A 26,301-nucleotide genomic window follows, 5' to 3' on the forward strand; every position below is an offset into this window, starting at 1 on the left:
AACATGTCCACGGACACTAAATCGACGGTAATCATATGACGGGACGGAGGCCCCGCCACCCATCAGATATATACCAAAATATGGTTCGGAAGCACTCCAACCAAGAGGGTGTCCTAGAATTGGATCACCAACCGTGCGTTTGTATTAAACGTAAAATAAATATGTACCGAGTATGCAAAAGCGAAAAATGTAGTATACAATTCGAGTTCAAATCGAAATACGGTAAAGAAAGTAAATGCATTTCAAAATATCAAAATGTTACTTCAAAATATAAATCATGCATAAGGCACGAAATATGGTCGCCACATCGATGGCGCCATAACACAAGATAACGCCGAAGGTTTCAAATCTCCGTATCTCCGTCACACATCACAACACAAGATAACGCCATACACGGCATAACGCCAAATATAAGTGGAACCCGGGAGCGAGTGGCTCGGTGAACCGTAATCACGAGATAACACCGGAATATATCAAAGTGCGCACGGCAATGCCCTCGGCGAAAGATATAACAAAATGCACGAGCTGAGTAGTGAGTAACCAAATGCATAAAATCATTATCTTAGACTCGAAGCATAAGTAAAATGATCATACTTGCAAATCAAAACAATAGTTATAACAAACTTTTTCAAAGTTCTGCGAATTACATAAAGAAAAGTCACGGGACCCACGGAAGGGTATTGACCGGACCTACCGATGAAACATACTTCATACATCATACGAACTACTACATACATATCGAGCAATCCGAGCCTTTTTGTGAAAGATACGAACATTCGAAATTTCGAAATTTTTTTGAATAGTTCTTTTGTAAACAAAGTGTTATGCAACTTTTAAGAACCTCAAGGCCTATATTTCATTACCAAACATATGAATTCCAAGAAACAAATAAGAGTCATAAACTTGCTCGGATTGTGAGAATGGAATTTCCTCGAGGCTCGTATCGTAGCCTATATATACTAAGACATGCCAATGAAGGAAAGGTCGCTTTACATACCTCGAATCAAAGCTAGTCCAAACTCAAGCAAACTCACCTACGCCTCGGGTGCCTCAATGTCTACAAATATGTCATAATATGCCATTAGCTATAGGTACTTAGGCATTTAGGCATTTAATTTCCAAATTAGCATTAAATTCTACGAAATTTGGGCAACATTTCCCACTCATAGTTTAACTCGAAAATCAACAACAACAACAACAATAACCAACTAGCAACTCCAATGACCAATCCGAAAGGCAATATAACATTAATAACTCTCTTTCACAACATTCAACAACCTTTAAGATATACCGTTCAACGGCTTGCATTCAAGCCAACATCAATGCTTATACATTCAAATATCAACCCGAACCCATACCAACAATGTTCAAGGACATTCCAAACAAGTTACAAATATTTCTAACAATCCAACAATCCCTCCAATTTTTCCGAAAATAGCCCCAAACTATAACATAACGATGCCCGAAATTCTAATGAACACCTACGATAGACACAACTTCTTATACATTATTTCATGCAATATTTCCGCAAATTTCAGGAAATACAACGCAGCCACACGACAACATCATCCATTCATATGCAAGTAAATCACATTATTGTCTCTATAATTCTTACATCAACTCACAACAATTTTAACTCCAACTTTAACCATTAGATTCCTTCATTCTCATCCCATAATCCATGATTACAACAACAAAAATATTAGCTCAAATCAGTTCAGCAAATTTCAATTAAAACAGCCCCTACGCCATCCAACAACATTCCAACATTCGTACAATTTATGTTACCAAGTTACAACTATGTTGCAACATCAAGCTACATAATTTCGTGGCTTCAACCATGCTTCAATATCAAGATACATAATTTCATGATTTTCTTTCATTTATACTCACCATAACACATTCAAACCATCCACAACACAAGCAAATTCGCCCTAAAACATATGGAAAAATAATCAACTCTTACCTTAGCAAGTTGCTCCTTAATTTGTGAATTTAATGGCTTCAATTGAAGACCACTCTTGCTGCTCTCAAGGACCAATTCATGTTCCCAAAGACCTCCATTTGATTTAGAACACCATGGAAAAATTAATTGAACCAAGCTTGGTGGACTTGGATTTTTTTTCCACCATAGCCGTGAGCTCTCTATGTTTCTCAAGGGTTTTTTTTGCTACTTGAAGAAGGTGAAAAAAAAAAAATGACTCTAAAGCATCAGATTTTTCCTTATATAGGCAGCCCTAAGAGTGACAAGTGTCCCACTCAAGGATTGAGCCAATTAAATTTGGCCACATGTCTTGGTGGGCCCACTTAGTGCACTAGTGACTTGATTAATGACTAATTAAATTGTTAATCCCCACTAATAATTTAATCATGGTAAATTAATCCCAACTTCCATTAATATTTTACACAAGTAAAATTTATAAACAATTCATTTCCCGATAGAGATCGGAAATTAAAGATTTCTATTTCGTACTAAAATGATCCACTTTAACTTGAGTCGATTCTTTTACCAATAACTCGACATATAAAATTACGGGATATAACAGTACGTATATATAATATAGTACAAACAAGGTTTATTGTGGGCTTGTCCCTCACGCACACAAACTACAACAAAAAAGTTCATAAAAACCGTTTGAAAGAGCATGTTCAAAAGATTTTTTTTAAAAGAGACATACGTCCAAAGAAGATTTTCAAAAGAGGCATACAAATCACTTTCATAGTCAAAAAAAGATTTATTAAGTTTTTTGGCTCAAATTTGAAAAAGTTATCAGAATTATGCCCCAAATGAATGCCCAAAAGGTAAGGGCCTATGCCTAGACGAACGCCCGAAAGGTTGGAGCTTACGCCTCGTCCCGGGGTCGCCCAAAAAACGCCTTTTAAAACATTGATTATTAATGTGTTGATTGCACCGCCGATTGCCACGTAAAGCTGACAATTAAAAAGTTAATCCTACCGTTGATTCAACAAAATCAAACGACGCCGTATTTGATCCTGAAGGCTCAAGAATATGGCGGGAAAATCTCAAAGGTCTTGCAATGTGATTATGCAGTCCTAGGGTTCGTCAGAACCAAAAATACTCTTCAGTCAAAGCTAAGATGCCTACTTACAGAATTAGGGGAATCGATGTTGATTTTCCTTACGAAGCTTACGATTGCCAGATTGAATACATGGATAAAGTCATTCAGTCGCTTCAAAATGTATTATTATGTCTTCCTTCATTGCTTTTTTTTAAAAAATAAATAAATTAAATAAATGAATAATTAGGTTTTTGATACAACTTTATTAATTAGCTGTTTTTTTTTTCTTCTGTAAGGTTGAAGTTTTTAATTCATTGATAAATAAAGTTGAATTTTCTTATAGACCATAATCAGCTGATAGCTTAGAAATTAGTAGTTCAAGTTAGCAATCGCGAAGCTTCTAGATTTCAGTTCCTTCAAAATGTATTATGTCTTTCTTCATCATTCATTGATTTTAAAAGATTTAGGTTTTTGATACTATTTTATCGTTAATCCACTGTTTTTTTTTCCCCGGTAAAGTTGAGTTGTTATGCCTTTTATTTATATTGATGAACTAAGGTGAATTTTCTTGATATGTTACCTGTTTCAAAAAAAGGTGAATTTTCTTGATCCTTGGTGTAGAGCATATTCAGCTGATGCTTGGAAATTAGTGATTGAAGTTAACAATCATGAAACTTCTAGATTATTTTGATTGCTTGTGAAAGAAGAAGTTTTTTCTGCAGAATTTTGAAGTTTTAGTGAGTTAATGTTTCAACTAGTGACCATTTGACATTAGATACTTTGGGAATAAGGAAAATTACCCTTCTTGTTGTACTTTCTTGATAATCACACGCGGTCCTAGTGGTGGAGCTACTGATTTTGACAAGGGGATTCAAAAATTTCGATAAATTTCGAACCGCGACCTAAAGAAATTTTTGAACTACCTTTTCCACTACAATGAAAACTTCCCTCATCTCCTTTTGCGTATGCTTTAGCAACGAAGAGGTTTTAGCTGAACCGCCTTCCTTAGCTATGGCTCCGCCACTCCATGGTCTCATCAGCACAGTATTTTCATAGCAGCTGCGCAACTAAATTTTTCCTGAAGAGTAGAAGCAACATATGTTCTAGAATACATATCACCTTTGTTTACATGTCTGTATTCCTTTTTTTCTTTCTCGTGTAGTCTGAAAAGTTTCCTGTTTTATTCAATGAATGCTTTGTGATGCGACAGAGATGTAATGCGTTGCTTGAGAGTCCAACTGGGACAGGGAAGACCTTGTGTCTTCTTTGTGCCACATTGGCTTGGAGGAAGAGTTTGGGGGGTTTCTCAGTCCGGAAGAGTGGAATTAGAGACCGTATTACCAGTAGCCAGCAGTCTGAGGAGTCTTCTCAATCTGAATCTTCAACATTACCGTGTATTGTATATGCATCGCGCACGCATAGCCAAATTCGACAAGTGGTGAAAGAGTTAAAGAGGACCAATTATAGGTAGAGTCAAATTGTAATTGCATTATTGGACAATCTGGCATTAGCACTATGTTTTACTGTTGTTAGCATATTATTGAGTCTTTCAAATAGTGTCCTAGTTCAGTGGCAGCATGTTGTTAAAATGATTTCTTATTTGCAATACTTTACATCTACATAAGCCATAAAGTATCTGATTCTGTTTATATAATGTGATATATAGGCCCAAAATGGTTGTCTTAGGGTCTCGGGAACAACTCTGCATTCATGAAGAAGTGAGTCTGCTGCGCGGAAAAACACAGACAAATGCCTGCCATGCACTTTGTAAAAAGCGCAAAAAGCGTTATTGTGCCCATTTTTCTCGCGTTGCAGGTATATTAAGCATATAAACTTGTACTCAAAGTCTTCATGGTTGAGCTGGATACTGTTTTTGGTTATATTGATTCACTTATAAATGTTCCTTTGATGCCGGTTATGCTTCAGTCCTCCCGCATTCCCTCTCCCTCATCCCCAGGTTTATTCTTCTCCTAAGGGAGGTTATTGTGCTCTTTATTTCATTAGAAAGTACATTTACCTGCATGGTTCAGTTCAAAATTTTATGCTCTCCTTTTGCTGACCCACATCCCTTCTCAATTCCAATTGAATCATGTAAATAGAAGATAAAAGACCATATACAACATCCGAGACCTAATGGTCAATGAAATTGAGAAGTCTGTGGGCAACTAAGGTTAAATCCCAACAACTACAAAAAATACTAGGTGATTTCTTTCTATTTTCCTAAGCCTTGGTGGATAGAGTTAGCCAGTACCTTTGCTGGTGGGAGGTAACAGGTACCCCAAGATGCATGCAAACTGGCATAGACACTACTGTTCTAAAAAAAAAAAAAAAAAGATAAAGGAAGGAAAAAAAAAGTAAAAGTCCAAATATTTGTTGATTTCTTGTCTTGAGTTCACAAAGAATATTTAAGCAATTATTCTGAAAGCTAAAACTGGTTTTGCACAGAGTGATGAGTCTTCAATGTCATCCCGGCGTCTCTTTGATAAGCCACGTATATTTCATACTTATTCAAGGAGGAAGAAGCAAAGAAATATAGAAATCCAGGAGGATTGAGTAGTTACTTAATAAGTTACTGAAAGTTATCTGCTAGGCAGTTTCTTACAGTTACTAGAAGTTATATGTTCCTATCATAAATGTAGTTTAGTAGTTATGGGTCATCCTATTATATAAATAATGCATCTTAGTAATGTAGGATGGTATGGTAACTATCTATTGTATGCAGACAGATTGTTCTAAGAGATATGAGATGCTTGTGTCTCTCTATTATTAAAATATCAGAATAACTTCTCTTTATTTATCCATTTCTGAACCTCTGTGCTATTATTGGTATCAGAGCAGTAAGATCTGCCATGGTTAACACACGGACCAACGCTTCAACCAGCGAACCCATCATGTCGACTAATGATCAGATCGGTCAACAATTGACCACTATAGCAGCGAAATTGGAAGCCATAGATGCTTTGGCTGCAGATGTTGCTGCATTAAAAGCGCAAAACAGTCAGAATCAGCAAGGAAAATCTAAAGTTTTACCGGAAGAGGGTGAGGTCGATAGCACTTGGAGGCATCCAGAGACTTATCGGCGTTCGCACACAAAGATGGAATTTCCGAAGTATGAGGGAGGAGATCCTCGAGGTTGGATTCTGAAAGCAGAAAAGTATTTTCAATATTATCAAACACCTGATGATTGCAAGGTTGATGTGGCTTCAATGTCTTTGGAAGGAGATGCATTGGATCTTTTTGCTTGGATCAACAGCGAAAGAACCATTTATTCTGAGTTGGTGAAAGTTATGCAAGAAAATTATGGACCCGCTGAATTTCAAAATCCAGATGAGCATTTGTGTAGTATCCAACAGACTGGATCGGTGTTTGAGTATAGGCAGGAATTTGCAAAACGAGCAGCACGTGTGCAAAATTGGCCAGAACACTGTTTGCTTGGAGTTTTCCTTAGTGGGCTCAAAGAAGACCTTCGTGTGGACGTTAGGATTCACAAGCCTCGATCTGTATATAAGGCAATGAGTCTGGCTTTAGAATATGAAGGAAAACTGGGACCAAATCGGTCCAGTAAGGTTACCGCTTGGCCTTCTGTATCAAGACCTTCATCAATTGGGACTTCCTCTCCAGCGGCTCGAGAATCGTTTAATTTTCAATCATCCCGCCAACCAGTTACACGTCCTTTCCAACAACCATCACTTCCAAACACTCGCCAATTGAATTCTGAACAACAAATTCGGCGAGAAAAAGGCCTATGCTACCGTTGTGGAGACAAGTTTAGCCCTGGTCATCGTTGCAAACCTGGGACTTTTGCACATTTGGAGTTACTGGAAGAGGAGAACGATGTGCAAAATGTTGAAGGTAAACAGAATGACGACATACCCCCAACTGATTTGGCAGAAATCTCCTTTCATGCAATTTTGGGCAAAGAATCTGCTTCAACTTTGAAACTTCAGGGCACTCTTTGTGGGCGTAAAGTGCTGATGTTGGTTGACAGCGGCTCTACGCATAATTTTGTGGCTGAAGAACTTGTCGCGGAACTTGGATTGGCAGTCCAGCATGTTCCCACCTTCGGTGTCCAAATTGGAAATCGTGACATTATCAAATGCAATCGAATTTGCAAGGACTTGTCAGTCGAATTTCCTCAGTTGGTCATCACACAAGATTTTTTTTCCTTTTTCTCATTGGAGCAGACATTGTGTTGGGCATAAAATGGTTGGCTTCCTTAAACACAATACAAGCTAATTGGAATGAGATGTTTCTAATCTTCCAATTAGATGGAAAAAATTACAAGTTGCAAGGAGTTGCTCAGAAAACACTGTCCTTTCAATCCTTGGTGGCCACAACCGAATATTCAGGTGACATCCTACTTCGCATATGATACAACAACTCCTTAATGAGTTTAATGATGTCTTTTCAGAACCCAATTCCCTGCCCCCTTTTCGTCAATTCACTCATTCTATCCCTTTGCTTCCAAATTCAAAACCCTAATTTACGTCCATATCGGTATCCTTTCTCCCAAAAAACTGAAATTGAAAAACAAGTCTCTATTCTGTTGCAATCTGGTTTTATTCGTCCAAGTTCCAGTCCATTTGCGAGTCCAGTCCTGTTAGTTAAGAAAAAAAAAAAGATGGTAGCTGGCGTATGTGTGTCGATTACCGTAGCCTTAATCAGATCACCATCCCAGATAAATACCCTATACCCAACATCGATGAACTACTTGACGAACTCCATGGGTCAACCATATTTTCTAAGATAGACTTGCGTTCTGGATACCACCAAATTCATGTCAATCCTTCCGATATTTCTAAAACTGCTTTTCGCACTCATTCTGGCCAGTATGAGTATGTTGTCATGCCTTTTGGTTTGACTAATGCTCCGTCCACATTTCAAGCCGCCATGAATGATCTTTTCCGCCCCCACTTGCGCAAATTCATCCTTGTCTTCTTTGATGATATTCTAGTCTACAGTCCTAACTCCCAGCAACATTATGAGCATCTTCGGACAACCCTTAGCCTTTGTCTAGCCATTCTTACTATGCCAATCCAAAGAAATGTTTATTTGACCAACCACAAATCGGGTTTCTGGGTCATACAGTATCAAGTGACGGTGTGGGTTGATCCTGAAAAGGTTGCTGCTGTCTTGGAATGGCCGTTACCTAAATCTATAAAGGAGCTACGTGGGTTTTTGGGTTTAACTGGGTATTACCGACGCTTTGTGCGTCATTATGGCATGTTGGCTCACTTGACTAAGAAGGATGCATTTCATTGGAATGATGATGCTACTGATGCTTTCCACCAGTTAAAGGAAGCTTTGATTTCAGTTCCTGTTTTATGTCTTCCAGATTTTACTCAACCTTTTACGGTGGAATGTGATGCTTCTACAACAGGAATTGGTCAATTGGTGCCATTTTGTTACAGAAGGATCATCCCATCGCATACTTCAGCAAAGGCTTGTCTTTTTCTAACAGAATCAAATCCGCCTATGACAGGGAACTCTTAGCCTTGGTGTTGGCTTTACAGAAATGGAAACATTATTTATTGGGGCATCATTTTTTTGTGAAAACTGATCATTATAGTCTGAAATTCTTATTGGATCAGCGGATTACCACAGCCGAACAACAACGCCTTTGTTGAAGCTTCTACTTCACTATCATTCATAAGCCTGGGCGTGAAAATATAGGAGCAGATGCTCTTTCTCGCAGGCCACATTCTGCCAGTCTTTTGGCTTTGGTGGTCTATTTCCATGGATTGGAAATTTGTGCCAAGTTGCAATCAGATCCTTATACAAAGGAACTTCTTTACAGAAGCTTGATGATCCCACTTTCTGGACTTTCAGATATCATCTAATCTTTTATACTACAAGTCCCGACTGGTCATTCCTGATGATTCTTTTCTTAAAGCTAAGATATTAGCTGAGGTTCATGATTCTCATGTTGGAGGACATGGTGGTTTCTTAAAACTCTTAAACGGGTTTCCCAGAGTTTTTATTGGCCCCATTTGAAGAAAGATGTCAAGCACTATGTCCAACATTGTTTGATATGCCAAAAAAATAAGTATCAGACACTTGCTCCAGCCGGTCTTCTACAACCTCTTCCTATTCCCAGCGCGTTTGGGAAGATATTTCACTAGATTTCATTGTCGGCCTTCCAAAATCTGGTGGATTTGATTCAGTATTGGTGGTAGTGGATCGTTTCAGTAAATACAGTCATTTCATTGGCTTATCTCACCCATTTACTGCTAAATCTGTTGCTGGCCTCTTTTGCAAGGAAATTATCCGGCATCATGGCATCCCACGTTCAATTTTGTCTGATCGTGATGTTGTTTTCCTTAGTGCTTTTTGGCAGGAGCTCTTTCGCCTCAGTAATACTCGCCTTCGCATGGGCACTTCCTATCATCCTCAATCTGATGGCCAAACCGAGGTTGTCAATCGTTGTTTAGAGGCATACTTGCGCTGCTTTGCTCATGACCAGCCTCGCCAATGGAGTAAGTTTCTTGCTTGGGCTGAATATTCCTTCAATACCCGGTTTCACACATCTACCGGTTATTCTCCATTCAAGATTGTGTATGGACGTGATCCCCCGCCGCTGCATCCTTATCATCGTGGCGACACCAATATTGCTGACCTTGAAGAACAGATGTTGACTAGAGATGCTATGCTGAAACTTATGAAGGACAACCTTCGAAAGCCCAATCTAGGATGAAAGCACAGGCTGATTCTAAACGCAGAGATCTCTCTTTTAATGTTGGCGATGCTGTCCTTTTACGTCTTCAGCCATATCGCCAAAAGTCCTTGGCCAACCGTCCATTTCAGAAACTGTCCCCTCGTTTCTTTGGCCCTTACAAAGTCATTCGTAAAGTGGGACCTGTATCCTATGAGCTTGAACTTCCAGCCAGTTCCAAAATCCATCCGATCTTCCATGTTTCTCTCTTAAGGCCTGCCCTTGGTTCTGAAATTCCTTCCCAGCCGCCGGAACTACCATTAAATGATGAGGGCGAGCTCATTCTCTCCCTGCACAGGTGCTAGATCATCGTTGGAGACCACCAACAGCCCATCCTCAACTTGAGTTGCTGATTCAATGGGTTAGTCGACCTCTCGAAGAAGCTAGCTGGGAAAATTATGACTTGTTAGCTGCCCAGTTTCAGATTTTCGCCTTGAGGACAAGTCGTCTTTCCAGGAGGGGTGTACTGATAAGCCACGCATATTTCATACTTATTCAAGGAGGAAGAAGCAAAGAAATATAGAAATCCAGGAGGATTGAGCAGTTACTTAATAAGTTACTGAAAGTTATCTGCTAGGCAGTTTCTTACAGTTACTAGAAGTTATATGTTCCTATCATAAATGTAGTTTAGTAGTTATGGGTCATCCTATTATATAAATAATGCATCTTAGTAATGTAGGATGGTATGGTAACTATCTATTGTATGCAGACAGATTGTTCTAAGAGATATGAGATGCTTGTGTCTCTCTATTATTAAAATATCAGAATAACTTCTCTTTATTTATCCATTTCTGAACCTCTGTTGCTATTACTCTTGCATTTTATAATTTATATTACTTCTAAATTTACGCTTATAAGACCACTTTATGCTTTTAATTTATTGGAGAACAAACAAGCAAAGATGCAAATTTACTTGGTGAAACACGTGGTATACATGATAGGGCTAGGAACTTATTTACATTTCTAGTTAATAAAGGTGTTGTAACAAGCACTTTTAATACTGAGTAAGTATGTATATCCAAATATATAATGATTGGACTTATTGAGACCTCATAAAAGCTAGTCACTACGCACTTGCTTTTTTTGCTTGATCATAAATTATTCAGATAGACTCAGACTCAGTTATTAATTTATCTTAGGTGGTCCTTATATTGTTGCATCATCTGTGTATAAACTCTGATAAGGAGAGTAAGCATCTGTACTTTGAATGTTTAGGCAGATATCTTTGAAGAAAATATAAAAGATGATTGTGCTTCATCAAAAAAAAATATAAAAGATGATTGTGTATCTAGCTTATGACTTTCTTTTGTTTTCTGCCGATCTAATACAAAAATATAAAAGGTGATTGTGTATCTAAGCTTATGACTTTCTTTTTGTCTTTACTGTGCTTGGTGAATTATGACTGCTTATGCTGTCTTATTATATACAGAGTTCATGAAGATTAATCCTAGTCTTGGAGAGGAGCCTATTGACATAGAAGATTTGGTCAACATTGGAAGAAGCAGTGGCCCGTAGGTTTTTCTTGTGAGTTGTCATTTAATGCTGATAATATAACTGAACTCACTTCTGTTTTTTTTTTTTTTTTTTATAGGTGCCCGTATTATTTATCACGAGAACTTCATAAGACAGTGGACATATTATTTGCGCCTTACAATTATCTTATTGACCGCGGATACAGAAAATCTTTGAACATTCAGTGGACAAACAGTATACTTATATTTGATGAAGCTCATAACTTGGTAAATTGCACCTTAAACCGTTGCATCAGTATTTTCTTAGAATGCTCACCTTTGCATCATTCTTCTGTTGCAATTCAAGATTCAATTCTAATTTTTATAACGGTTTTCTATGTTTGACCAGGAAAGCTTGTGTGCTGACGCAGCCTCTTTTGACCTTACTTCTGGCCTTCTGACAGCTTGCATATCTGAAGCTAAAAATTGTATAGACCTTTCGATAGCAAGGAGGGAGATGTCAAGTGACAAATCATGTAATCCAGATAACTTCGCTATTCTCCGAGGTAAATTCGTTAATTGTTGAATGAAATTATGATAGATGCATTTGTCGTGTTTTAATTCATGGGTATTGAGCGTATAGTTCAATGCCTCTTACTTTGATTTGCTGTGTTTGTTCCCCTCAGTCATTTCATACTAAATTTACTTGTTCATCTCCTTTGTATCTGAGATAGTATATGGGTGCCGCACACTCTTTAACAGTGTGCATCTCATGCAGCACTTCTTTTGAAGCTTGAGAAAAAAATTGCTGAAGTGCCCATTAATTCAAAAGAGTTGGGTTTCACGAAGCCTGGACCATACATTTATGAGTTTCTTGCTGATCTAAATATCACACAGAAAACTGCCAACATGCTCATTGATATAATTGAGGAAGCAACTGTACTTCTTGAAGAAGGTGAGTTCTTACTGCCTTGACCCTCTGAATGTAATTTAACTTTTATCAGATCTACTTTGGATGAAAGGTTTGTCTGCGTCACTGTTGAACTTGGCAGGAAGATTAATAACTTTGCTTTTGATTCATTCATTTCAGATTTATTGGTCGAAAATTGTTAAACTAGAGTTGAGATTTGGTTAGGAAGTTGGTTTCGTGCGGAAAACATATAATCTTATCTAAATTGTATATGTTTTGAGAAAGTTTGCTTAATGTTTATGATGTGCAAAATTAGAATTGTGTTAGACGCTAAATGTACATCTTTGTATACCAAGGTTTAACCCCCTTTTGTGCAATGGAATTCACTTATTAAAAAATAGGAAATGTGTTTCATGAAATGGGAAGGGGGGCAGAAAAAGGGGTGAATAGCGTTTTATAATTTTTTTTAGCTTTATACGGTGCTTCTCCATTTGAAATCACTGTACTCTTTCTCCTTTAATCAGATGCAAACACTACTGAAGATGGAAAAACAAACAAGTCAAAAAGCACAGTCTGCAGATTGGAAAGCATGGGTGACATTCTACAACAGATTTTCAGAGATGATGGGAACCCTCATGCCCAGTACTATCGTGTAAGTTTGGAGATTATGTTGCCTGTTTTTTTTTTTTTTTTGTTGGCAGGCTGAAGAATGATTTTGTTGGGGACTTGCATGATTGTACTAAATCCTGATTCGCAGTCAGTTGTCTGATTGAAGTTGTTTCATGTCTTATCAGGTTCATGTTCAGGAAGTTCAAGGAAGTGGCATAGATTCCCTTAAAGGTAGCCAAGTTTCTCTTTGGCTTAGTGCTAAAATAGCATCAGTTGTTGGGATACTTATGTTCTCGATAGTTTTTTTTCCTTAACCATTAACCCTCCTCCTTCCCCATCCATATTTTTAATCATTGATTTTGTGCTGCAGGCAAGGCATCTAGGACACTGAGTTGGTGGTGTTTCAATCCAGGTATTGCAATGGAGCAGTTCTCCAGATTAGGTGTTGGATCTATCATTTTGACTTCTGGCACATTATCTCCAATGGATTCATTTGCTGAGGAATTGAAGTTGTAAGTCCATTTTATCCCAAAATGTTTTTACTTACATTTTTGTTCTGGCATGGACTTTGGTTTCTTATCTCTTTTCCTTTCTGCTGCTTGTAGAGATTTTCCAGTTCGTTTAGAGAACCCTCATGTTATATCAGACAATCAGATATGGGCTGGTGTTGTACCCGTGGGCCCTTCTGGTTATACATTCAACTCATCATATAGGACACGTGATACAATTGAATACAAACAAGAGCTTGGGAATGCCATTGGTACGTGGAATGTGATGCTGGAGTGTGGTGTATGCTTAACTGCGAAATACTGATGATTTTTCCCAATAATGTTTTTGATGGAGATTATTCTTTCTGATTTTATGCTTCAGTCAATTTCGCTCGCGTTGTACCAGATGGACTTCTTGTATTTTTTGCTTCATATTACATTTTGGAGCAATGCATTGGCTGCTGGAAAACTTTGGTAAGGATCTAGAACATCTGAAAACGGACATCTGCTTGGCATTGGTTCTGTGAGCCTAATGTTGGGCTATAAATTTTCAGGGGCATTCAAACTCATTGGATTCAAGCACAATATGGGAAAGGATATGCAAACACAAGCTGCCTGTTGTTGAACCGAGACAATCTTCTCTTTTTCCAATGGCAATTGAAGTACGCCATACAATTTAGTAACTTTTCTTTTATCCATGATGTGTTGTCTGTATTTGACTCAGATATGTTGCGCCTCGACAGGACTATATGACCAAGTTAAAGGACAAATCAGCATCTGGGGCTGTGTTTTTTGCAGTCTGTCGTGGAAAAGTAGGTTCTACTCTAAAAATGTTTCTTAGCTCTTCAGAATTATCTGTTTAGTTTTGGATGTTTAATACAAGCTCATGGTATTATTTAAGTTATTTGCTACTACATAAGATGAAGCATACAACTGGGTATCTCATAAAAGACGTGTCAAATGGATTATTGACCAACCAATTATATTAAATGTTTAAATGTAAAAATGTAGTGCCTAACTGCCCATAGGTTCCTAAGTTCTTATATAATGGTATACATTCAGGTTATCCTAGATCATTGATAATAGTGTTATAAATGGCACCCCTTGATCATGTTTCCTCATTATTGGTTGATTGGTACATAGGTGAGTGAGGGGCTGGATTTTACTGACCATGCTGGTAGAGCCGTTGTGATCACCGGCATCCCCTTTGCCACAATGACTGATCCTAAGGTTTGTGAAGATACTCACTGCTATTGTATCGATTTTCTCGTTGGAGTTGTTCACTGATTCAAGTCTCTTAGTTTTTGTTTTATCAAAAACTTACATCTCAGTCACTTTGCATCGTAACATATCATCTTCAACAACTAATGTTTCTAATTTAGCTTCTTTCCTGATATCATTTGGTTTGTGGTAATTTTGTTGATCCAAATATATTAAAAAAATGAGTTGAACTCAGTCTGTTGTCACCTCCGCATTGTTGTCTGTTCATAACAACAACAACAACATACCCAGTGAAATCCCACAAAGTGGGGTCTGGGAGGGTAGAATCTACACCTTAACCCTACCATGGTGGGTAGAGAGGTTGTTTCCGCATTGTTGTCTGGTCATACAAATGTTAAATGAAACCTCGTGCATCTATGTCTGAATCAGGTTCGTTTGAAACGTGAATTCCTGGATCAACAGATGAACTTGCAACCAACTGGATCTAAGGTACAGGGCAAACTGAAAAGGTGTTTAGTTACTTCTGTGCTTGTTTCTTGTTGTAGTCCACCTTCCTAAAGGCTGAGCATATTCATACTAAAAAGCGATGTAACAGGTCCTCACAGGAGAAGATTGGTATACTCAACAAGCAACAAGGGCTGTAAATCAGGCTGTGGGCCGTGTCATTCGTCATAAACATGATTTTGGAGCAATTATTTTTTGTGATGAAAGGTATATAACACTCTTTTTGACCAAATTGCTGTCATATATTGGAGCTATAAAGCCTATAATCAGGCCGTGAGCTGTGCCAACTTTTCACCAAATTGCTGTCATATATTGGCCCCTTTTTTCCTTATACATGTGACCAGAAAAAAGGTGCCAATATATGACAGCTTATATTCGCCTAAGCTTTAATGAAATATGACATGCTTACAACTTAGTCAAAGCTGTGAAACAGGATAGATAGTTGAACGGCTTGGTTTTGATTTGCTCAAGCTCTTTCTGATATTGAATGTATATACAAACATTCATATTTTTGGAATTAAAGGCATTGCCATGAGTCAACTATATTTGTTAAAAGGAAGTTCACAATAGATTAGTCACCCACTGCATACTTGCGGAATTAGAGTTACTGTACTTCATTTTGGTCATCATTCTGCCTGTTGCATAGAGCGACCTGTCAATTTTGAAGCAAGTATCTTTAACTTCTCCTTTGTCTTGAGCAGATTCGCATACTCCAACCGTCAGTCACAAGTATCACGTTGGATACAACCCCATATCAAGGTTGAGTAGTTTAAATTGGTAATTTTTGCTGTTTTTTTGTTTTTTCTTTTATTTTTCTAAATTATTATCTTTTTGACTGTCCAGAGTCACTCCAAATTTGGGGAAGTAGTTTTCTCATTGACGCGCTTTTTTCGTGATGGAAGAATTCGTGGCCCTACAAAGCTAGAATTGATGCAGCCAGATGACAAGGGTAAAGCATAACTAGTTAAAGAAAATCAAATTACCCTGTTTTGGCTTCTTGCACTCTCTTGCTCGTAGTTAATGATGCCATTTTCCCTGAACATTCTAGATCATTTGATGATACACATCTTACATTCTGTGTGAACAGTCCTTCGTTGACAATACCTTAGGATTTATACAGACAGTTCTCTGTGGATCAAAGGTTGTGTTGACAACTGGTTTCATTTTTTCTGTTTAGTTATGGTTCAGATATTTTGGCGTGTTTACTTACAGGGAAAAGGGCCAAATTTACCCCTATACTTTGAGAAAAGGTTTATATTTACCCCCAGTAAGTTATACTACTAGCCCGTATCTTTACTGTTAATAAAATATTAACATCTACCCCCATCCCTAATGGCTGTCCACTGTGGCGTTGCCATGTCAATTAATGAGTCCATGTCGGCTGTCCACCGTGGTACCCTAATCTCTCAAAATTATACACTTATCATTTCCTATTGGACGTTGAATAACCAAGTATTTTCAAGCTTCTTTTCTTAATAATATCTCTTAATTTGAAATAATTTTGACCTCTCTTAATTTGAAATAATTTTGACTGGTGGGTCCCACTACCTATCTTTCCCTTCTTCTTTTTCGTCTCTCTCTTCAGACCCAACATGCCCCACCGCCGTCCAAATCCACCATCTCCGGCAAATCGGCTTCTAACCCCCATATGAGCTCCACCGCCCCTAAAGTTTTGTTACACCATCATTCCAACACCGAAACACCACCATTCAGGGAAACCCATTTCCTCTGTTTTGATTTTCAAAAATTTTGAAGCAATCGTCCATGGTGTTCTGTCGAGATGAGGTTGTTTGAAGGTTGGGGTTAATGGTTCCATCTTTTTCTGTTGAAATTTTAGTACGACCCATTTCCGTGTTCTTAAAGTTTCTCAAACCCTATCAATGGAGGTTTTAAAGATTCCCACAAATATCCTAAAATCAGAAGCTAAATTTCATTTTGAAGAATTTAATGTTCTTCCATTTGAAGAGAAAAAAATTCTCTCACAATACAAATGTTTAATTCTTTCATGGTTAAATTTAATATTAAAAAAAAAAAAAAAAAATTCTTTCAGGGGTTTAGTGATTATAGTTGATTTATGGTAGCTGTAGTAGTGGCAACAGAGAGAAAGGGGATTGATTTGGATGGTAGGGGAAAAGAGAAAGAAAAAGAAGAAAAGGAAAAAGATTAAAAATTATAATGAAAAATTGAGAATTTAGTTATTTAATTACGTGACATTTTTAATTGGGAAGTCCCTTGCCACGGTGGACAGCCGACGTGGACTCATTAATTAACATGGTAACGCCACAGTGGACAACAGTTAGGGATGGGGGTAAACGTTAATATTTTATTAACCGTAAGGATACGGGCTAGTAGTATAACTTACTAGGGGTAAATATAAACCTTTTCTCAAAGTATAAGGGTAAATTTGGCTTTTTTCCCTTATTTACAGGAGTGGGTGAGAACATTTGATTGAAACAAAAAAGAATCTGAACTCAAATTAGCAGTTCAGTCTGGTTTTTCGGTTTTGGTTTGTTTCAGCATTGAAAAACAATTGATATTTGTTTGGTTCAACTGAAGAATTAAGTTAATAAATGGGTGTTTGTGCACATGACTCTTCTTTAATTAATCCCTACTTTATCCTTCTACTTTGTGTGAATGACAGCTCCCTAGTAGAGTTCATAAAAAAATTCTGATATTACCATCAAATATACGTTGCCTTCTTAATTGGCGGTTGATTTCTCATTTCATGTACGCTTGAGTAGATTGAATGATATTTGTTTTGTTGTAGATACACAATATCTTTGATGGGATAAGTCAATTGACGGAATCTTTTAGACAAACTTCGTAAATGAGTTTTGTTCAGATTTAATGACTAACTCTGGTTTATTTTATAAAAGATTGCAAATTGATAATGATCACGTAACTCACCTATGCTCGATAAGCATATACCACTCTGTATAATTGGATGAGCGCACCTCAACTGGAATTTCGTTTAAATCAGTTCAACCTCATGGATGACTCATAATACTGGGTACTTAGTTATACCATCTTTTTATTGTGTAGGTTATTACTGTATAGAAATGAAAACAAGGAGAGGAAGCTACTTATTCTTTTCTTTTTCATGCTTTTGAAATGCTAGTCAGTGATTTAGTCAAATTATGTGTATCTCTGCCTCCTTTCACTTTTTATTTTATTTTTAAGTTGAGTCAAATAATGATTCCTCAATGAGGTAATTAAATTTGTAATTGTTATGACACATGATTGTCATTTTTGTTACCTATCGATTCTGGTTATTCTTCAAAATATATTATCTATTCTCTCTTGCAGAAACAGTAAAGAGAATAGAAAGCTCCCAGTCTCAACTTCACTTTGATAAGCTTCTTACCTCTCTGGTATGCTAAATTAGTATCAGTGCATCTTTTAAAGTCAATATTACAGTAATGCACATTTTTTTCTGATTTCTTTCTTCACTTGATTCTGTACTTAGGTCTCATCACTGGATCCTTGCTCTACTAATCAATTGTCTTCCTCAGTTAAGCAAGGCAGCCCTGGCAGGCTGGAAGACATACTTCCTGCCAATAAATCATCTCTTAGGTCAGATAAGCTAGTTAAGAATCTGGCCTTAAAACATGCAAGTAATATGGTGGTCCCTGTACGAAAAGACAGGCTAATTAGCAATCAGAAAATGATTGACTTGACGAAACATGAATTATCTGATGAACGACCAAAAGATGTTATTGCACCTTGTTCTCTGAAGAGGCCTCGGTTAACATTAACAGGACCTGATTGTCAAAGAGATCATTTTCGAAAGCCTCATGATAGTGTTGGCCGTTCCTCAGTTGCCCATCACTTGCTGTCAGAGAGTGACTCTAGCTATATATTGAAGAATAAGAAGTCACAGTACTCTGAGGAAAAAAGTACACGAAATAGTAATTTAGATAGAGCAAACCTTCTTGAAGATGAGATGACACCACGAAAGACCGCAGGGTTAGTTGATCTGCAAAACGAAGATGGCATTCATTGCTCTGCACCTTGCAATAATGAGGAGAAAGGATCTGCTTTTCTTGTTCAGGTAAATGCTGGAAATTTACTCTTGCTTTATCAACCTCTTCATGTGTACTAGCGCGCTGGATACGGTGTCTTTCTTGCTTTAACCGCAGTTGTGGAGTTTCTGTCTTTTGGTCTATCTCAATTTAATGTCAGCGATGTTGAGCAACTAAAAGCTGCCTCTGTATATAAATCCCGATGTTATTTAATTTATGGTGATATTTTGCTGTTCTGTTTGATTCTCTTTTGGAAACACTTTGTTGATTGATATAGGAAAACATAGAACATCATGGTACTTCACTATCTTTTATCTATTTCTTGTTGCAATTTTTTTTTTTTCAGTTTCTGGTTTCACAGGTATCTTGAAATTCTGGTACATTAAGTAATCATTGACTATTGAGTGAGTGGACAAATGCGACCATGCTGAAAAACCAAGTTGACAAAATTATGGAGCAGAAGGAAATTTAATACATTTCCACTTTATATGGCAGTGATTTAGGAATATTTTCTTTGGTTGGTTGGAGATGCAGATTAATATCAGGAGACTTAATAATTTTTGTATGAAACAGGGTCTTCGTCAGTCACTAATGGATAAACTGGGATACACCAGTCACTTGGACAAAGACGAAATAAGGCTTACCAAATGCATAGGTTAAACACGGTTAAGTTTGATACTCAAGCTGCATTTCAGGGCTTTCCTTAAACTTAATAAACAACCTCTTCGATCTAGAAAAGTGTCTGAAACTGTGAAGTAGTGGAATTATATGAATGCTAAGTCGGCTTAGCATTGTTTAACGGAACTTGTAAGGTCATTCTTTTAATGTTTATGATCTGATGTTTCGTCTGCTCTGGAGTTGTTTGCTTTTCTTTTTAGGTAAAAAGGTCCAAAGGTCGAAATTGAGCAACTTTGCCTTGCTTTGAAACTTTTGTTCCATTCATACCCCTTCAGTTAGGAAAAATTCTCGTATTTGCCCTAGCCATTAATGGAGCTCCCGCGTGAAATAATAGGTGGTCTCCACGTGTCCAAAATTTTCAAGTAAAAGGGTTATATTTACCCCTCAACGTTTGACTATGGATTAAATTTACCTTCAAGTTGAAGCTCTGTTAGGTCAAGGGCAAAAAACAGACATCTTCGTAACAGCAGAGGCAAGATTAGACCAAAAGTTTAAAGGAGGGCAAAGTTGATTAGTCTCGGATAGTACAGGGGCAAATGCGACCCTTTTCCCTTCTTTATATTATTGAAGTTTCTAGACATCAATTTTTTTTAGTTTAATCTTGTACAAGCTCATTGTTCATAAGTTACTAAGCATGGTTTCATCAGAAAAGGCAGTATTCCATTGGGCTTGAGATTTTCCTCCTGCTTGAATTTATCTTTTGTAACTGTCAGACTTTTAAATCTATAAGTAACAAAATTTGGGGTTATTAGTTGAGCGTCTACACTGTGATCTCCTATGCAGGTCAGAGAAAAGCTTACTGATACAGAATACCATGAATTCGTCGGGTATATGAAGTCGCTCAAGTCTAAAGCAATGAAAATAGGCCAAGTTCTTCAATCTATAACAAGATTATTTTCTCTTCCTGATAGACTACCTCTCCTTCACAGGTATGATATCTACAGTTAACTATTTTCTCCACTACAAGCATCTGAATTTCAATCTAATTGTTGGTTATGTTGCAGATTTAAGGATTATGTTCCCGCGAAGTACCATTCCTTGTATGATCAGTATTTAAAAAGAAATCATGAAGTAGCTGGCGTGTGAGGAGTAAAGTCATCCTAATATAGTCAATGAGTCTTCCGTTGAAAACTCTCACTCCCCACTCCTAGGCAGGCACACAGCCATAAAGCCAGCCAGTATAGTAGGTCCATGTGGTGGACTCGGCAAGGAGCAAGAGAAGAGAAACAGAGTATACAAGGAACGCCTGGTATGCTTGTAGTATCACACTTAAAAGGAAAAACGCCAAGTGATTTCTTCTCATATATTCAACCTATGATGGTGTGCTGGTGGAAGGTAGTACCAATGAAAAAGTCGAGGTGCGTGCAAGTTTCATAACACCATTGTTGTGGCAGAAATGTATAGAAGCTTAATGTGGAATCTAGTTTAGTTGGGAGTTCCAATCATGAACTAGAATATCCTCCATATGCACTTGATTTTTAGGTCATTTAATCCTCAAGAGTGGATCAAATAGGAGACGTGTAACTTATGTAGAGGACAATTGGACTCATAATTGACAGGTTGTTTATTATTTGACCTGTCGAACATTAGGAGTCTCGCGTTTTGTTTCCATTATGTGGTCTTAACTGTGTACAGCCTGACTGTGACTCTAGTTCGGGACTTTGGGTAGATACATTTGTTTTGCATGCATTTGAAATGCCATTGGATATTATTACCATTTGAGGATTATTCAGATATTTAGAAAATATGAAGAATTTTTGTACTTTTTATGTTTAATTTTAGTTTGTAGTTAATATTAGTCTGAGATGTAAATAGACTTAGCATGGTCCGTCCTAACTTGCTTGAGAACGAGCTGTAGATTTATACGATGATTATGCTTGTATACTTGTTGAAGGAGCATAACCCTTCTCTCTCGACTGTTGGTTCGTTCACTTCCATGAGCGACGGTGGGTAGAACATTCACTTCTTGATTAAGGGTGTAATTGGTACGATATTTTTTCTTTTACGGGAAAAGTAACCAATTTTCTCACATTTTCAAGTGTTTAACAAGTGGAAAATAATTTCCAAAAAAGATAAACATGACATTCAAGCTAACTTTTGGGGGGCGTGGTGAAGGGGTGGATGGAGGTGGAAGGGCAAATCATTAGTTTGAAATGGCATGAGAGAAGTTATTTTTTAGAGCTTCGAGCCCGAAATTTTTATTCTTGATTAATGAAAACATCATGTGCAAAAACCTTTGTAGTTTGTCTTTCATAAACTTTAAGAATTCCACCACTGAATATGAAACTGAATTTCACCTTTGAATATGAAACACGAATGCTCCTGATTATCACAAGGTAAATGTAAAAGGACGGAAATCTTATGATGGAAAAGGAAAATGTGTTCTTAAGAAGTTATTTTCAAAACATTTAAGTAAACCAAATATGAAAAGTTGAAAAATATTTTCGTAGTACCAAACAATTAAAACTTGAGTGGAGCAAATAAATGGAAACGATTAAAACTTGAGTGGAGCAATAGACAAAAGGAATTCTAGATATTCCCCCGGCCTCTTGAGTGGATAAACAAAGGATTTACCTTATTATATATTTCAGGTTTCTAATAAATTATTATGAACATCTGCAATTATCTTAACTAATTTAACACTTCACCGTATAGAAAAATTCAACACCTTAGTTAAAAAAAGAAGAAGCTAACTTAACTTTTCAAGAAAGTGACTTGACGAAAAATAAATATTGATGTTTGCATGTGAAGCAACAAAAAATAACAATTCATTGTTCCTCCCCTATCAATACATAAATTAAACCTGTGACTAATTTCTTACGTTACGTATTCCCTTGGTTTAATTCCCCAGCTAAATCCAATGCTCGAACATTTCGTGATATCACCGGTACTCTGCCTGAATTTTCACGTAAAACGACGATCTGGTCCACAAACGCATTAAGTATGTATTTGTACGATTTCTTATCATTCAAATTTAGATAACAAAACAATAACTCTTCCATAAATTCCCAATTAATTTTGCCTCGATCATTCAACCTTGCCTCCATCATCTCCTGCATCGATTGCCTGAAATCATCGTATGGACTTGGAGAATACGTAACGACTGTAATAAAATCATCCGCATTCGTTGTTTCCTTTGAACAATCGGTACTAATTGCTGATGATTCATTTGAAACAGTGTTAGTCGTGGTGGTTGTGATGGCAGAGGTGGATCCAGTGTCGTCAGAAACTGTCATGCTTGTACGTGCTTCTTCGATTAGTGAGCTTGATGATCCGCGTGCCATAAAAAACCGACGAGAGCAGCGAAGATTTGATGGCGGGATGACATACCTGTTGAAGATATAATTGGGAGTACTGATTAGAACTCTATTCTATCAAATGAGATATCGCTACTGAAAAAATAGAAATCAGCAACGGACAAATTCTGTAGCTAAGCAACAAAATCTATCGCTAATCTTATTTAGCGACGAATTTTTAGAAAAATCTGTTAGCTACGAATGGATTAGCAACAAAGTTCGTAACTGATTCAAGTTTTTTTTTAATGGATTTGTCGCACAATAATTCAGAAAGATAGCTAAGTAGATAGAGGTTCTGGTTCAAATTTCACTGCTTTTCGTTATCTAAAAGTATTTTCACGTGCTTGGTTCAATAAAAGAATCAGACTCGCACATGAATAATAAAATTGAGTTATACCTTGGGGACTCGGACAAAGAATTCGAACCTCCTACATTTTCTTCATTTTTTGGAGCAAGAATATCTTCTTTCTTGCCCTTCTTCACTATGATGCTATTGTTATTGGATTCATTACTAGTTTTGGCTTCAATTTCAGTATCTTCATCTTTGGAATAAAAGGATTTGAAGTTCTCAAAGAGGAAATGATCAATATCTGTAAGTGTTGCAGCATCATCTTTGCCTTGTGCATGCTTATCTTTGCGATCAACGGCAGAAAACGACGGCGTTTTGGGGTGCCTACAACCACGAAGCAACCAACTAGTAGAAGATGAGAGAGTTTTACTGGATGAATTAGAAGGTTGAAGTTGTGGGGTGGGTTTATTTTTTCTCTTTGAGAGATAATCTGAAAGAGATTTTTGGAGTTGCTTAGGCATTATGCTTTGTGTGTGTAACTTAATTGAAGCAGGGATCAGTAAATATGAGAATTGGCGTAAATTAATAGGTTAAGTAAAATTAAGTGCATAAACCAATGCATTGTCTCTGAAAAAGAAAGAAGAATGTATATATAAATGACAAAGATGAAACGGTTTAAACATAATTAATTAATCTAATTAATGAAGTGCTTAATGGATGTTATTAATTACGAAGAAACGTACTAAGATTTTTTTGTTCAATAAGGTCTTTCTGCACACTATGTTGGCCACAATGGCCCAAATGAGGGGAGCACAATAAATTTGCAGGGATATAGGTCAAATTTAATAATTTATCTTACTTAATGTCATTCTATCTTTTCTTCTAAAGTTTATCTTAATTGAAAATGTATATGTGTAAAGTTATGATGAATTTTACTTAAGTGTGGTCAAATTTGAGTCAAATTGGTGTGATAGTTCCTTTGGGGGAAGAGTTTAAGAGTGCAATAAATCACAATTTTCTATTTTGTACTAAAGTAAAATTTATGCGGTTCTATTATAAAAATAACCAAGATTCCCTTGAAGCTGAAAGCTTGAAACATAGAATTTATAAAGTTTATCTTTGAAATTGCTGTGGGTGTGTGTTTTTATTTTCTTTCTAAATTTTAGGTAATGAAATTTAAAAAAAATCAAATCTACACGCTTACTTACAAGTTATGTACAAGTTAAACAAGAACAAAAATAATCATAAGTAAAACTAGCTTTCAGTTTATATGAACCTGTTATCTCAAAGACCTTGGAGTTTCAATTTTCCAACTAAAACACATTTTTTTGTTCACATTTATGCATGTATAGTTACTATATATAACTAACACGGACGAATTAGTATTGCTATTCAAAGGTTTAATTTAACTTGATTCTTCTTATAACCTATGTAAATGCAAACAATGCAAGAAGAAGGGAGCAAAGGAGATAAGGGAAAGGACAGATTTGGTGAGAAGTTCAAAGAGAGCCCACAGATGTCAATATTTGATTCAAAGACTGTGTAACTAGCGTGTTAGTATTTTTTGTTTGAGGTCTGGTAGTTCACAACGCCCTTCCTAGTAGGTTTCTAAATGCTTTCTAGTTTGTATTAATCCTTTTTATTTTTAATGGTAATATTTTACAATTTATTACAAAAAAAAAGAAAAAAGAGAGAGCGATAAATCAATTCGATGTGAAAAAATAGAAGAGAAGATTAAAATTTCTGTTGTTTTTCCTTTTCGAGATAACTATTTAGTAAACTTCTTTCTTTCCAACTTATGGATTTTTTAGGTCGTAGTCTAAGAATCTCTTTTAAACAACTGAGAATATTGTTGGAATAGTGAGTATTGATGGGAATATAAGAGAGAAGAAAGTTACTCTTTTAAGAGATTAAACTTTCGTGGTTAGTCTAAAATTAATTAAAATGTTTTTGGTTTATTTTTACAAAAGTGTTTTTCATTAGATTTTAATTTAAAAATGGTTGTTATTAAGTGCCTATTCATAAAGGATGTGTCTGTTACGAAAAACCATCTTGAATAGACTCCTAAGGAATAATAAATACCTGGTATCTCCTCCAAAACGAATATTACAGATAGATGACTGATTTCTTCTCTTCTTGTGTAGATATACATTACAAATAACAATTCTGTTCTTATAAGAAATTCAAGTTAATTGCTGAAACTTGAATTTTATAGGTTTTGTAAAATTCTGGAGAAATTCTATCACCATCACTGCGGCAACGAAGTGTGATAGAAATAAAAAAATGAAGAAGAAACGAATTGAAGTGAATTTTCTTGTGTGTTTATTCATCTGCACAGTACATGTTTATATTGCAATGAAAAGGAATAATTGAGAGTAACTAACTATACACCTGTCCCTATACTATTGGTCTTTGCCATAACAAACTATATTTACACTTAATAAATAAAATGGGAATTGAATACTAGTAAATAGTAATATTTACATCAGCATAGTTCTAGAGAATTTTTTAAAAAGACACCGTGCACAACATGTGATCATTTTGCTTTATTTGTGGCCACGTGTCTTTGGAGGAAATCAAATGTCTTCACTATACTCTATTGCATTTCCTTTTCTCTGTAATGGTCTTTAATGGTGGCTTTGTTTCCTTCGTCTTCTCCGATACATCGGAGATATCAGTAATTCCAACAAAGTGGGAGGCTTAAATTTCTTAAGGATAGAAATAGCAAGATTACTTCTTTCCCACTTCTGAAACCTATTTTTCTAACAAATTTTATATAAAACATTACACAACGGTCTAAAATTTTGTACACCTTAGATGGACCGTTTAATACTTTATCAGTCCCAAGAGCTAATATTTGTACAATATTAAAATTTAGCACAAAATCTAAATGGTAGCCTAAAAAGCGCATTCGCGTAAAACAGCCAAATGAAAAAGGCCGATCATATTTGCTTTGTCCCCAACTAAAAGGAAACTAAAATTGGCCCAATTTGAAACTAGCCCGCAACTAGTCTAGAGTTGACGTCATACAAGAGGTATGCCCGGAGAACATGACACGTAGCACAGAGAAAGAAGGGTCCAACTTTTGTGTTTCTAATTTT

General features: G+C 36.6%; 2 protein-coding genes across 4 annotated transcripts; one reads left to right on the forward strand and one right to left on the reverse strand.

Moving 5' to 3' along the window:
- The first annotated feature begins 2,857 nt into the window (after positions 1 to 2,857).
- LOC132055470 (regulator of telomere elongation helicase 1 homolog) lies at positions 2,858 to 21,259 on the forward strand. Of its 3 annotated transcripts, none has more exons than XM_059447313.1 (23): positions 2,858 to 3,200; positions 4,231 to 4,487; positions 4,687 to 4,835; positions 11,162 to 11,243; positions 11,324 to 11,471; positions 11,593 to 11,749; positions 11,962 to 12,138; positions 12,618 to 12,745; positions 12,888 to 12,933; positions 13,073 to 13,214; positions 13,308 to 13,462; positions 13,573 to 13,664; positions 13,745 to 13,852; positions 13,934 to 14,002; positions 14,334 to 14,420; positions 14,841 to 14,900; positions 15,007 to 15,122; positions 15,617 to 15,674; positions 15,759 to 15,864; positions 18,222 to 18,286; positions 18,382 to 18,966; positions 20,399 to 20,544; positions 20,771 to 21,259. In XM_059447313.1, the coding sequence occupies exons 1-23, from the start codon at positions 3,099 to 3,101 to the stop codon at positions 20,874 to 20,876; spliced, it is 3,141 nt and encodes a 1,046-aa protein (XP_059303296.1). In that variant the 5' UTR covers positions 2,858 to 3,098; the 3' UTR covers positions 20,877 to 21,259. The 3 variants fall into 3 exon arrangements, with proteins under 3 accessions (XP_059303296.1, XP_059303295.1, XP_059303297.1); XM_059447312.1 differs by having other exon boundaries at positions 20,767 to 21,258; XM_059447314.1 differs by having other exon boundaries at positions 2,859 to 3,200; positions 20,620 to 20,875.
- A 1,052-nt stretch (positions 21,260 to 22,311) lies between these two features.
- Positions 22,312 to 23,861, reverse strand: LOC132058088 (transcription repressor OFP14). The gene is made up of 2 exons (XM_059450653.1): positions 23,309 to 23,861; positions 22,312 to 22,945 (listed from the first exon to the last, which is right to left on the reverse strand). The coding sequence occupies exons 1-2, from the start codon at positions 23,719 to 23,721 to the stop codon at positions 22,438 to 22,440; spliced, it is 921 nt and encodes a 306-aa protein (XP_059306636.1). The 5' UTR covers positions 23,722 to 23,861; the 3' UTR covers positions 22,312 to 22,437.
- Positions 23,862 to 26,301: the final 2,440 nt, after the last annotated feature.

The sequence above is a fragment of the Lycium ferocissimum genome, chromosome 5 (assembly GCF_029784015.1).
Source record: "Lycium ferocissimum isolate CSIRO_LF1 chromosome 5, AGI_CSIRO_Lferr_CH_V1, whole genome shotgun sequence".
Taxonomy (NCBI): domain Eukaryota; kingdom Viridiplantae; phylum Streptophyta; class Magnoliopsida; order Solanales; family Solanaceae; genus Lycium; species Lycium ferocissimum.